At 51.9% G+C, this 13,221-nt stretch overlaps 1 protein-coding gene across 1 annotated transcript in view; it reads right to left on the reverse strand.

Annotated features, from left to right (window-relative positions):
- LOC147115634 (mucin-4-like) overlaps nt 1-13,221 on the reverse strand; it is an 83,170-nt gene that overhangs the window by 22,758 nt on the left and 47,191 nt on the right. Inside the window, exons 19-20 of the mRNA XM_085990064.1 lie at nt 12,269-12,358; nt 860-1,054 (exon numbers count right to left, since the gene is read on the reverse strand). Of these exons, the coding sequence (XP_085846190.1) occupies nt 860-1,054; nt 12,269-12,358 (285 nt within the window). The remainder of the gene's footprint in view (nt 1-859; nt 1,055-12,268; nt 12,359-13,221) is intronic.

Raw genomic sequence — 13,221 nt, forward strand, 5'->3', positions numbered from 1 at the left:
ACATAAAGGTGTAAAACGAATGGGATTGCACTAGCAGAGGGAGACTTAGAAAGAGACTGGGGAATTCATCAATTTCAATGCCTAGATAATAAGGTGAGGCAATTAAAAAGGAAAATCGAATGCTGGGATATGTAGCCAGAACACTAGGGCTAGATTTAACTCCCATTGATAGTTAATGGTTAATAGAAAATGGAGCCCTACAAGTCACCAGAAGTTATACTAGGGCAATATAATACATTGATAAGACCATAGACCATTGCGTTCAATACTAGTCACCACCCACAAAAACCACGTACAGAAATTGAACTGTGTTCAGAGAGGAATATTCCAGCCTGTAGCAGGGTTTCCCATGGGCAGGAGACATTAATATGCCTCTTACACTGCTTTGAAGTTGCACCCCTTCTATTTCTAGTGAAGCTGCTCTGGGACATCCCCTTATTTGATGTCACTAGAGTGGCCTTGCAGGGGGTGAAGCTCTGGTCAAGCATCTCTATGTTGGATAGAAAATAGACTCTTTTTTTTGAACAAAGCCAGCATTTATGGCCAGTTTTATTTTCCCTTGAACAAAAAGTACCCCATATACTTTCTTGCCCTTTCATAAAATAGTTCAAAAAGATATTCTTCAAGGAATTTTAAAGTTAAAAAAGTGAATCATGATATTTATCTCAATCGACTTTTGAAGTTCCATATTTTATAAATAAAGATTTTATACTACTCGACATACTAAGTGTATGATTCAAATATTTGATGAGAGCAGTCTTATCTATATTTACAATAATTCATTAGTAACAAAACTGAAAAACAAACTTTGAGCAACAAACATGTTTCTAAAGTAACTATATCAGATGTATTAACGTACTTGGCAATGGTTCTGCAATGAACTGCAGTCTTGCAAGTGCGCACCGCTCCCCTCTGTACTGACTTGGACATTGGCAGGATGGTTTGCAGCCATCGTCAGGGTTGGGTACACAGGTTCCTCCATTACTGCAGAATGAGGGAGGACATGGCGAAGAGTCACACGAGCCTGGCAATGGAGTGCAGGTCGTACCATTTCCTAAAGTAGGGCAATTCAAAAGCACAAATTGTTATAGACCTAAGCATACTAATGGTTATTTTACATTAATACTCTTAATATTTATTGTATTAATATATAATTGACAGTGGGTTTCCCTATGATACAAAGATAACACTTTTCCAGGTCACTGAAGTCATTAATGTTCATTCTGTATTATGGGAGATTATTGCACTGTATAGCGCTGCAGTGCTGCATACAACTGCCCAGGCAAGAAATGTTCTGTGCATCTCACCGCATGGTGATATGAAGAATCCGGCCTTGTGAGTGAACAGCGAAAAGTCTTGCAGTAATTAGGAATTATGGGGTAGAATTTTCAGCGAGTTCCACCTGTTGTTTGCTGTAACTTTGGAGGAAGAGTGAACAAGTGAGGATTGTGGTAAACCACTTTTGTCGTTCACTATCGTTACACTATAGTTATCACTGTTATATCGTTACTCTATGGTTATCACTGTTCACACTGTTGTATCACTATACGAGGTCGCCTCTTGTCACGCTGTTATACCTGGGCTGACCACTGCTGACTCCGCCCATGGCTCCACCTACCTGCCCAGGTATAAAGGTGGTCGACTGGCTGGTATTCCTCCTTGTTGGATCCGATCACCCACGAGGGTGGGCTCTGTTATTTAGCCAATAAAAACCTATAATTACTTTCTTAACTCGTCGCTTTTCATTGGATGAATTGATAGGTATATCAATTTTATTGGCTAAATTTTAAAATGTCGACACTTGACCAGTCAAACGACCAGCCAAGCGACCAGCCAGACGCCCAGCTACAACAGCCACAGCAGCCAGCCTGGCTGCGAGCCCTCCAACCACCGTACCTGGATCTAAACCCACAGGCAGCAAACTCAGCCCTCGACTTCGAACACTGGCTGAGCTGTTTCGAATCCTACCTGGGAGAATCCGGCGTGCCTCAGAAATCCATGCTAAGAGTTCTGACCGCCCAAGTGAGCCCTAAAGTATTCGCACTCATCCGGGACCTTAAAACATACGAAGCCGCCATCAACCTGCTGAAACAACAGTACCGGAGCCCGGTAAACTCCATGTATGCCAGACACCTCCTAAGATCCCGCCCGCAACAGTCAGGAGAGTCGGTAGATGAATTTTTACGGGCGCTACAAGCACTCGGCAGGGACTGTGACTTTAAAGCGGTATCAGCGGCAGAAAATACTGAAGATAATGTCCGCGATGCCTTCGTGAAAGGCCTGCGGTCCGACTACGCACGGCAAAGACTTCTTGAAGCAAAGGACCTTGACCTGAACACAGCTGCAGCCCTCACTCGCTCCCTAGAAGTGGCCCATCGGGACCTCGAGGCGTACTCCAGGTACAGTAATTTGCGACCCTGGGACTCGGGACCGACCCCGACCGCGATACCCCTCGCAGCGCCGCCCCTGGGACCTACCTCTGCGTCGGCGTCCCGGACCCGATCGGGACCGCCACCCCCGGTACCGGCTGCGACTTCGGACCCCCGCGATTGGGCCGCCGGCTGCTTCTTCTGCGGCCAGGCAAAACATCCTAGGGCGCGCTGCCCAGCGAGAAACGCGACGTGCTCAAGCTGCCTGAAGAAAGGCCACTTTGCTAAGGCCTGCAGAGGCCAACAGAGATCAACAGAGGCCAGCAGTGCCTCATGCGAGTTGTGGGGGCGGCCATCTTCCATCAAGGCCACAGATGCCAGCATCCCCACGTGTGAGTCATGGGGGCGGCCATCTTTGATCCAGGCAACCGACACCAGCAGTGCCTCATGTGAGTTGTGGGGGCAGCCATCTTCTCCGCCATTTTGTCCAACCTCATGGGCGCCGCCATTTTACCCTCCACGCTCGACCGCCACCTCGCCTCCGGACTCGACCACCGCCTCACCCGCAGACTACGGCAGCTCGCTGAGCCACACACTAGCCTCCGTCACACTGGACCAAGCCCGCCCGCACCACCTGTCCAAGTCCATGATGGACATCAAAGTAAACGGCCGCGCCACGACCTGCCTGTTCGACAGCGGAAGCACGGAGAGTTTCATCCACCCAGACACGGTGAGCCACTACTCCCTCACTGTCCGGCCAACGCGCAACCGGATCTCGATGGCATCGAGGTCCCACGCCACAGACATCAGCGGCTACTGTGTCGTGACCCTGTCGGTTAAGGGCATGGAGTATAAAAATTTTAAACTCCTCGTCCTCCCCCAGCTCTGCGCTGCCGTCCTACTAGGGCTGGACTTCCAATCCCACCTCCAAAGCGTCACTCTAGCATACGGCGGACCCCTCCCCCCACTCACAGTCGACAACCAGCAGCCTTTAAACCGCCCACCGCGTAACACCTGCGGCCTATCCACCCTCAAGGTCCCGCCACCTTCCCTGTTCGCTAACCTCACCCCCGACTGCAAACCCGTCGCTACCAAGAGCAGGCGGTACAGCGCCGGGGACAGAGCCTTCATTAGCTCTGAGGTGCAGCGTCTCCTGAAGGAGGGCATCATCGAGGGGAGCAGCAGCCCCTGGCGTGCCCAGGTCGTGGTCGTTAAGACCGGCAATAAAAACCGCCTGGTCATCGACTACAGCCAGACCATAAACCGGTACACCCAGCTGGACGCATACCCCCTTCCCCGCATATCTGATATGGTCAATCAGATTGCACAATACCGAGTATTCTCTACCATCGACCTTAAGTCGGCCTACCACCAACTCCCTATCCGCCCTGAGGACCGCCAGTATACCGCCTTCGAGGCGAATGGCCGCCTCTACCACTTCCTTAGGGTTCCCTTCGGCGTCACCAACGGGGTTTCGGTCTTCCAAAGGGAGATGGACTGGATGGTTGACCAGAACGGGCTGCACGCCACGTTCCCCTATCTAGATAACGTCACCATCTGCGGCCGCGACCGGCAGGACCATGATGTTAATCTGGAGAGATTCCGCCGTACGGCCCAACGGCTGAACCTCACCTACAATAAGGAGAAATGTGTGTTTAACACCTCACGCCTTGCCATCCTCGGCTGCGTAGTAGAGGACGGACTCATCGGCCCTGACCCCGAAAGAATGCGCCCCCTCATGGAGTTACCCCTCCCCCACTGCCCAAAGGCGCTGAAGAGAACCCTGGGGCTCTTCGCCTACTATGCCCAATGGGTGCCCAATTATGCGGACAAAGCCAGACCCCTCATGAAGTCCACATCCTTCCCCCTTACGGAGGAAGCGTGCGCTGCCTTCTCCCTCATTAAGGGAGACATTGCTAAGGCCACAATGCACGCGGTGGATGAGTCCATCCCCTTCCAAGTGGAGAGCGATGCATCCGACTTCGCCCTAGCCGCTACCCTTAACCAGGAGGGGAGACCGGTGGCCTTCTTCTCAAGGACCCTACAGGGCCCTGAGATCCGACACTCGTCGGCCGAGAAGGAGGCCCAGGCGATTGTGGAGGCTGTACGACGCTGGAGGCACTACCTGGCAGGCAAACGATTTACCCTCCTCACCGACCAGCGTTCGGTCGCTTTTATGTTTAATAACAAGCTGAGGGGTAAAATCAAGAACGACAAGATCTTGAGGTGGAGAATCGAACTCTCCACCTATGATTATGATATCTTGTACCGGCCAGGTAAGCTGAACGAACCCCCTGATGCTCTATCACGAATTACATGCGCCAACGCGCAAATTGATAGACTTCAGACCCTCCACAACGACCTCTGCCACCCCGGAGTCACCAGACTTTACCACTTCATTAAGGCCCGCAACCTGCCCTACTCCATCGAGGAGGTCAGGACCATGACCAGGAACTGCCAGACCTGTGCCGAGTCCAAACTGCATTTCTTTAGGCCGGACAGAGCAAGCCTGATCAAGGCCACCCGCCCCTTCGAGCGCTTGAGCATCGATTTTAAGGGGCCCCTCCCGTCCTCTGACCGTAATGTGTACTTCCTCAACATTGTTGATGAGTACTCCCGTTTCCCCTTCGCCTTCCCCTGCCCAGACATGACCAGTACCACGGTCATTAAATGCCTGAACGACCTCTTCGCCTTGTTCGGGTTCCCAAACTATATACATAGTGACCGGGGCTCCTCCTTCATGAGCGAGGAACTCCGCCAGTTCCTACTAGCAAGAGGTATTGCTGCAAGCAGGACCACCAGCTACAACCCTCGAGGGAACGGCCAGGTGGAAAGAGAGAACGCGACTGTATGGAAGGCCGTCCTCTTAGCCTTAAAGTCTAAGGGCCTCCCAACCTCCCGCTGGGAGGAAGTCCTCCCGGCAGCGCTGCATTCCATCCGGTCACTACTTTGCACTGCCATTAACGCCACCCCCCATGAACGAATGTTTGTTTTCCCCAGGAAGTCGACTACGGGAACCACACTACCAACCTGGCTGACCTCTCCGGGGCCCGTCCTGCTGCGAAAGCACGTGAGGGCCCATAAAACGGACCCCCTGGTCGAAAGGGTGAACCTCCTGCACGCCAACCCTCAGTACGCCTATGTGGCATACCCAGACGGGCGGGAGGACACAGTCTCCTTGCGAGACCTCGCACCCTCGGGCATTCCGGAGACACCACCTTCACCCCCCCCCACCCCCCCCGATTCCAGCTCAGGTAGACGGCATGCCGGAACCCCACGAGCCCTCGCCGACCACGCAGACACCAGCATCACCACCGGAGAATGCAACACCGCCGCTGCGATGATCGGAAAGGCTTACGAGGCCTCCGGACAGACTGACATACCAGAACTGGTAGTACACATCACCCCGTCGGACTCAAATCTAAACAAGGGGTGAATGTGGTAAACCACTTTTGTCGTTCACTATCATTACACTATAGTTATCACTGTTATATCGTTACTCTATGGTTATCACTGTTCACACTGTTGTATCACTATACGAGGTCGCCTCTTGTCACGCTGTTATACCTGGGCTGACCACTGCTGACTCCGCCCATGGCTCCACCTACCTGCCCAGGTATAAAGGTGGTCGACTGGCTGGTATTCCTCCTTGTTGGATCCGATCACCCACGAGGGTGGGCTCTGTTATTTAGCCAATAAAAACCTACAGTTACTTTCTTAACTCGTCGCTTTTCATTGGATGAATTGATAGGTATATCAAGGATGATGTGTAATTTGGAGGTGATGATGTTTCTACAACATTGGTGCTTTTGTTGTTCTTGGTGATAAAAGTGGCAGGGGAGTGAGCTACTGTTAAACTAACCTTGATGAATTGCTGCAGTGCATCCTGTAGACCCTATATACTGCAGCCACAGTGTGCCAATGATGGAGGGGGGTGGATATTGAGTCGAGTGGTAGGGGTACCAATCAAGAAAACTGCTCTGTTCTGGATGGTGTTGAGCTTCTTGACTGTTGTTGCAGCTGCAGCCATCCAGGCGAGTGATGCTGAGTATTCCATCATACTCCTGACTTGAGCCTTGTAGAATTCTTTGAGGAGTTAGGAGATGAGCCACCCATCGCAGTGTACCCAGTCTCTGTCCTGCTCTTGTAGCCACGGTGTTGCTATGGTTGATCTAGTTCAGCTTCTGGTCAATGGTGACTAGGATGTTGATGTTGGGTGACTAGGATGTTGATGTTGGGAGACTTGGTGATGTTGGTACCATTGAAGGTCAATGGGAGGTGGCTGGGCTCTTTCTTATTTGAGATGGCTATTCCTTGGCATTTATGTGGTATGAATGTTACCTGCCACATGTCAGCCCAAGCCACGATGTTATCCAGGTCCTGTTGTAGACTGGCTTGGGCTTCTTTGTTATCAGAGGATTTATGAATGCAGCTGAACACTCTGGAATTGTCAGCAAACAGCTCCCCTCCTATCCTTATGATGGAGCAAAGTTCATTAATAACGTAGCTGAACATGGTTGGGCAAGGATACTTCCCTGAGGAAGTCCTGCAGTGATGTCCTGGGGTTGTGATGACTGGCTCCAACAATGATAAGCATCTTCCTTTACATCAGGTTTCACTCCAGCAATTGGTGGATTTTTGCTTTGACATCTATTAACATCAGTTTTGATAGGGCTCCTTGATGTCATACTCAGTCAAATGCTGCCTTGATGTTGAGGATAGATTTTTGCACCTTTCCTCTGACTTTGAGCTGTTGCGCCCATGCCTGATCAAGGCTGTGTTGAAGTTTGAAGCTGAGTGGTTCTGATGGAACCCTAACTGAATATCAGTGAGCAGAAGATTATTGGTGATTAGGTGTTGCTGGATGCCACTATTGATGACTCCATCACTACTGATTGGGAAGGAGGCTGACAGGGCAGTAATTTGTCAGGTTAGATTTGTCCTGATTTTTGTGGGCAATCTTCCATGTTGTTGGGTAGATGCCACTGTCACAGCTGTACTGGTACACCTTGGCTAGGGGAGTGAGTAGCTCTGGTGCACAAGTCATCCGCACTACCACCAGGATGCTGTTCGAGGCCATTGCTGTGTACTCAGCTGCTTCGTGGAGTGAACAGAGTTGGCTGGACACTGGTATCAATGGGGCCATGGGAGGAGGCCAAGAAAATCATCATCCACCTGGCACTTATGGCTGAAGACACTTGCAAACACTTTAGCCTTGCCCCTTGCTTTCATGGGCTGGGCTCCAACAGGGTTGAAGATGGAGATGTTCAAGGAGCCATCTCCTCCTGTTCATTGTCTGGTTGTCCATTGTAGGAGTCTCTGCAATCCTAGCAAAGAATCTATAAACTCACTGGAAGTTAACAAACTGAGTTTAATGTACTAAAACTTTACAAAACAAGAAAATGCAGGAGAAACTCTAAACAGGTCTATTCACTATCACTCCACACGAGGACTAGCTGGAAACGTCCTCTACTTCTGACGTCATGACGTCATCACGTTTCCTGCCGTTGGGACGTCACATGACCCACGTGATGACGTCATCGCGTCAGATCGCGATTTTGTCGATCTAGCTCTGTTTAACCAGAGCCAACATTAAAAGGTAATTAACATGATTAAAGGCAATTGTACAAGTCACTGTGAGAGTCTCTTAGTGGCTTTGCCACATACGCCCCCCCAGAATTGTCTTTAACGAGAAGAGTCAATTGCTGAGGAGGTCGGACTCCTAAATTCCCGGAGGGGAAAACGCTGAGCAGGCGGCAAGCTGGCAGGTAACACGGCGCTGTCAGGTGTGGCGGCAGCCGGTGGCCGGCCGCGGCGCGGAGGCTGCGCCAGCTCGATCAGTCGTTCGAGGTCCAGGTGCGCGGGCTTAAGGCGATCGACAGAGATGTGATCAGGCTTGCCCCCGACGTCGATCACGAAACTCTTGTCCCCTGCCTGCAAAACCTGGAAGGGCCCTGCATAAGGAGGTGCGAGCGGGGTACGATGGCCGTCTTGGCGCACAAAAATGAACTTGGCCTTCGACAACTCCCCTGGGACGTTGGACGAAGGCAAACCGTGCTGTGAGGTCGGAACTGGGCGGAAACAGCGGGCTGCATCCCGGTGGGTCTCTCTTTGCCTGGCCGCGGACCATGGCCGCGTAGGGGACGGCAGGAATTCACCTGGAACTCGAAGTGGTTGCCCGTAAACCATCTCCGCCGCCAACGACTGGAGATCTTCCTTCGGCGCCGTGCGGAGTCCTAACATCACCCACGGCAGTTTGTCGACCCAGGATGCATCCAGAAGGCTGGCCCTGAGCGACGCCTTCAAGGAACGGTGGAACCGCTCGCACAAGCCGTTTGCTTGCGGGTGATAGGCCGTAGTGCGGTGGAGTTTAACGCCCAACACAGAAACCACCTCATTCCACAGTTCGGACGAAAATTGCGGCCCACGATCCGACGAAATATCCGCGGGGACACCAAACCGGGCTACCCATGATGAAACGAAAGCTCGAGCAACATCCGCAGAGGTGGTGGACGTCATGGGGACTGCCTCCGGCCACCTCGTGGTGTGGTCCACCATTGTCAAAAGGTACGTAAAGCCCCGGGACGGTGGAAGCGGGCCCACTAAGTCAATGTGAATGTGATCGAATCGCCGCTCCGGGACCTCGAAGATGGCGAGCGGGGCCCTGACATGCCGCTGCACCTTGGCCCGTTGGCAAACAACACAAGTGTTCGCCCAGTCTCTGACGTCTTTGCGTATTCCCCTCCATACGAATTTGGAGACCAGCAGCTTTTGCGACGCCAGCACTCCAGGATGCGATAGGCCGTGTATGGCATCGAAAACAGCCCGGCGCCATTTAGACGGGACAATCGGACGGGGTGCACCCAATGAAACATCGCAGAGCAGAGTAGTACCTGCGGAATGGAACGGCACATCCCTCGGCTGGAGGCTGGCTGGAACCAAACGAAAAACCTGGGTCTCCGGGTCGGCCGCTCGGTCAGCCGCCATCTGTGTGTAGTCAATACCCAATTGGACGGCCTGGACGGCGGCGCGGGATAGGCAATCGCTGACGACGTTGTCCTTACCGGCCACATGCCGGACGTCGGTGGTGAACTCCGATATGTACGTCAGCTGCCTTTGCTGCCGAGCCGACCATGGTTCCGCAGACTTGGCCATTGCGAACGTCAATGGCTTGTGGTCAACAAACGCGATGAAGCGGCGCCCTTCGAGGAGGAAGCGAAAATGGCGGATGGCCAAAAACAAAGCCAACAGCTCTCGGTCGAAAGTACTGTACCGGCGCTCATGCCGTTGTAGCTGGCGGCTAAAAAAGGCCAGAGGTTGCCACGCGCCATCGACCCACTGCTCCTGGACGGCCCCCACCGCATAGTCTGACGTGTCGGTCGTGAGGGCGATGGTGGCTCCCGGCAGGGGGTGTGCCAACATGGTCGCGTTGGCGAGCGCAGTCTTCGTCTCCTCGAAGGCGCGATCCATGTCTTGCAACCATACCACGGGCTCCTTTCCCGTCCTGCCCCTGAGGGCCTCGTAGAGTGGACACATGAGCTGCGCTGCCCTGGGGATGAAACGATGATAGAAGTTCACCATCCCCAGGAACTCCTGTAAGGCTTTCACGGATTTCGGTTTCGGGAACTCCGTGATCGCCTCCACCATGACTCGAAGTGGCATTGCCCAAGCGGGGGTTATGCGGTGGCCCAGGAAATCAAGTTGCGCTAGGCCGAAACGGCATTTGTCCGGGTTAACGATGAGGCCGTGCTGCTGAAGCCATCGAAAAAGGACCCGAAGGTGCTCCTCCTTGGAGGTGCTGGCAATCAGAATATCATCCAAATAAACAAATAAAAAATCAAGGTCCCGCAGGACTGAATCCATGAGGCGCTGAAACGCCTGCGCCATATTCTTAAGTCCAAAGGGCATTCGTAGGAATTCAAAAAGTCCAAATGAGGTAATGACCGCCGTCTTTTCGACATCTTGAGGGTGCACTGGCACCTGGTGGTAACCACGGACGAGGTCGACTTTCGAGAAGATGGACGTCCCCGCCAAATGTGCTGAGAAGTCCTGTATATGGGGAATGGGGTAGCGGTCGAGCGTCGTTATCTCATTGAGGCGGCGCTAATCACCACAGGGCCGCCATCCCCCGCCGGGCTTGGGGACGATGTGGAGCGGGGAGGACCAGGGACTACTGGACCAACGGATGATCCCCATTTTCTCCATCACGGCAAACTCCGCCTTCGCCGCCGCTAGCTTGCTGGGCTCTAAACGTCGCGCCCTGGCGTAAACGGGAGAGCCGGTAGTCGAAATATGATGCTCCACCCTATGCTTGACGGTCGAAGCCGAAAAGGTGGGCTTCGTCAGCTCGGGGAACTCCTCGAGGAGACGGGCAAAATCATCGGGCGGTGGCCACGCACATGAAATCGTGTGTGACGCAGCCATGCTGCGCGCCCCTGAAATATCGTCGAGCGTGGCGGCGTGAATGAGGCGTCGATTTTTCACGTCCACCAACAGGCCGTTGGCGCCCAAAAAGTCGGCACCCAACAGGGCCTGCGAGATTTGAGCGGTGATGAAATTCCACGTGAAAAGCTGTCCACCGAAACAGACTTGGACGAGCCGCTTTCCGCACGACGCAGTCTGCGGTTTCTGCTCGGGCGAGGGCTGCCTGGACTTGCTCAGGGAGCTGAGTAAAGAACAGCTCATGAAACAGAAAGTACTGGGGCTCGGACCCCAGGAGAGTCAGCATGTGGCTCATAAGCTCCGAGGGTTTGGAGTCACCTAACCCTGCTAGCGTCAGTAAACGGCGAGCGCGCTCCGCTTTGGTAAGACCAAATACCTGCAGCAATCGTGTCTTGATGGCTACATACTTGTCAGCATTCGGGGGACTCTCCAGAAGGCTGATGATTCTCGACGCCGTCGAGCTATCTAGGGCGGAGACCACGTGGAGATATCTGGTCTGGTCATGTACGACGTTGCGGAGTTCAAATTGCGCCTCGACTTGCACAAACCAAGAGGCCGCCTGTTGTTCCCAGAATTGGGGGAGCTTCAAGGCCACTGCATTGGCTTCCATTCCTGGCCCGTGTTCTGCGTTCACCGCGAAAAACGATCGCGAGGATTCGGGGTCACCAATGTAGGAGTCTCTGCACTCCTAGCAAAGAATCTATAAACTCACTAGTAGTTAACAAACTGAGTTTAATGTACTAAAACTTTACAAAACAAGAAAATGCAGGAGAAACTCTAAACAGGTCTATTCACTATCACTCCACACGAGGACTAGCTGGAAACGCCCTCTACCTCTGACGTCATGACGTCATCACGTTTCCCGCCGTTGGGACGTCACATGACCCACGTGATGACGTCATCGCGTCAGATCGCGATTTTGTCGATCTAGCTCTGTTTAACCAGAGCCAACATTAAAAGGTAATAAACATGATTAAAGGCAATTGTACAAGTCACTGAGAGTCTCTTAGTGGCTTTGCCACACCATCACCATTTTAATTGATTAAGAAGTCACATTAAAAAAAAATTTAAATAAGAAAGAAGCCAGTCTGTCTTCTAACTGACCAAGGACCTGCTATGAGCAATCAGCCTCTAATTTATCTGAGGAAAGTACAGCAATTGCACCCCATGGCCGTAAATAGATATGTCAAGTTACACACAGTTGTATTTTGACAACAGAATAATATGCGCTTTTTGATATAATGCTCTTTCCCTTGTAAAACAGCATATCCTTCAACCTACCATGAACAGTGCCATGCGAGATTTGCCAGTATATAGTTTCATTGTATAAAATCCAGAACACAATGTTCAATATGATGGGAGTGTGAACAACGATTGCTTCTGTATGCGTAATTTATTAGCTGAGCCACACTTAAGGTATTTTTAATGCCTATACAAAAAAATTGTGATATATTTACCTGAAAATCCTGGGTTGCAGCTACAGTTATAACTTTTCCCATCAGGGGTACATTGTGAATCTGGAGAGCATGACTTACACCCATTGATATCTGTTGGGAAAAGTAAAACATTGTATGAATCTAAACCATTGCTGTATGTCCACCTGTGCTATCAACAATAACAGGTGAAGACTGAAGTTGTCATTGAAACTGATCAGTTTTTCACAGAACATCTTAATTATAGCACAACCTTGCTCCTTATGTTGGCCTGACCACTATATAATAAACCTGTACACCCAGACTGTGTGTCTTTGTAGACCTTACCAAGTTAAAACGAAGACAACGTCATACCCCCGTGGATTCCACTGCTTTCCCTCATGTCCCGATGTTAACCTGCTCTTTTGAGCAGGCGAACAGGACACTTGTCACAGGCTGGCAAGGTCTTGTTTAAATATAGAGATCGATCTGTAATTTTAGTTGGAGGCCTGACTGGGCAGCAGTGACGGCTTCCCCATCAGGAAAAACCTGTCAGAAGGTGGATTGTGAGCCAGAAGGAGGCCCAAGAAAGTAGGTTTTTAAAGTTTTTTCAGTTGTCCTTGTGGGCCAGGAGGAGCAGGACTGCCGTAGGCCTCCCTTGCCTCGGGCTCTCCCCCCCTTACCCCCGATCACGTCCTGGGCCCCGCACCACTTATTTAACTGCTAGGGACCGATCCCGTGGGTTCCCAGCTTATGTCCTCTTGCCACCCAAATTGCTGCTGCTGCTGCCCGCCGGACAGGTAGCGGAACTGGTCAGGTTGAGGCGGGAACTGGAGAAATCTGTGGAAATAAGGCTCAGCCATTAAAATCGTCCGGGCCTCTTATGTCACCGGACTCCCTGGGTTTGCAACCCAGTTCCTGCTTGGAAGTTGCCAGTAGTATAAGAACATAAGAAATAGGAGCAGGAGTAGGCCAATCGGCCCCTCGAGCCTGCTCCG

Source organism: Somniosus microcephalus, chromosome 6 (assembly GCF_052327205.1).
Source record: "Somniosus microcephalus isolate GS21.2 chromosome 6, FLI_Smic_1.0, whole genome shotgun sequence".
Classification (NCBI taxonomy): Eukaryota; Metazoa; Chordata; class Chondrichthyes; order Squaliformes; family Somniosidae; genus Somniosus; species Somniosus microcephalus.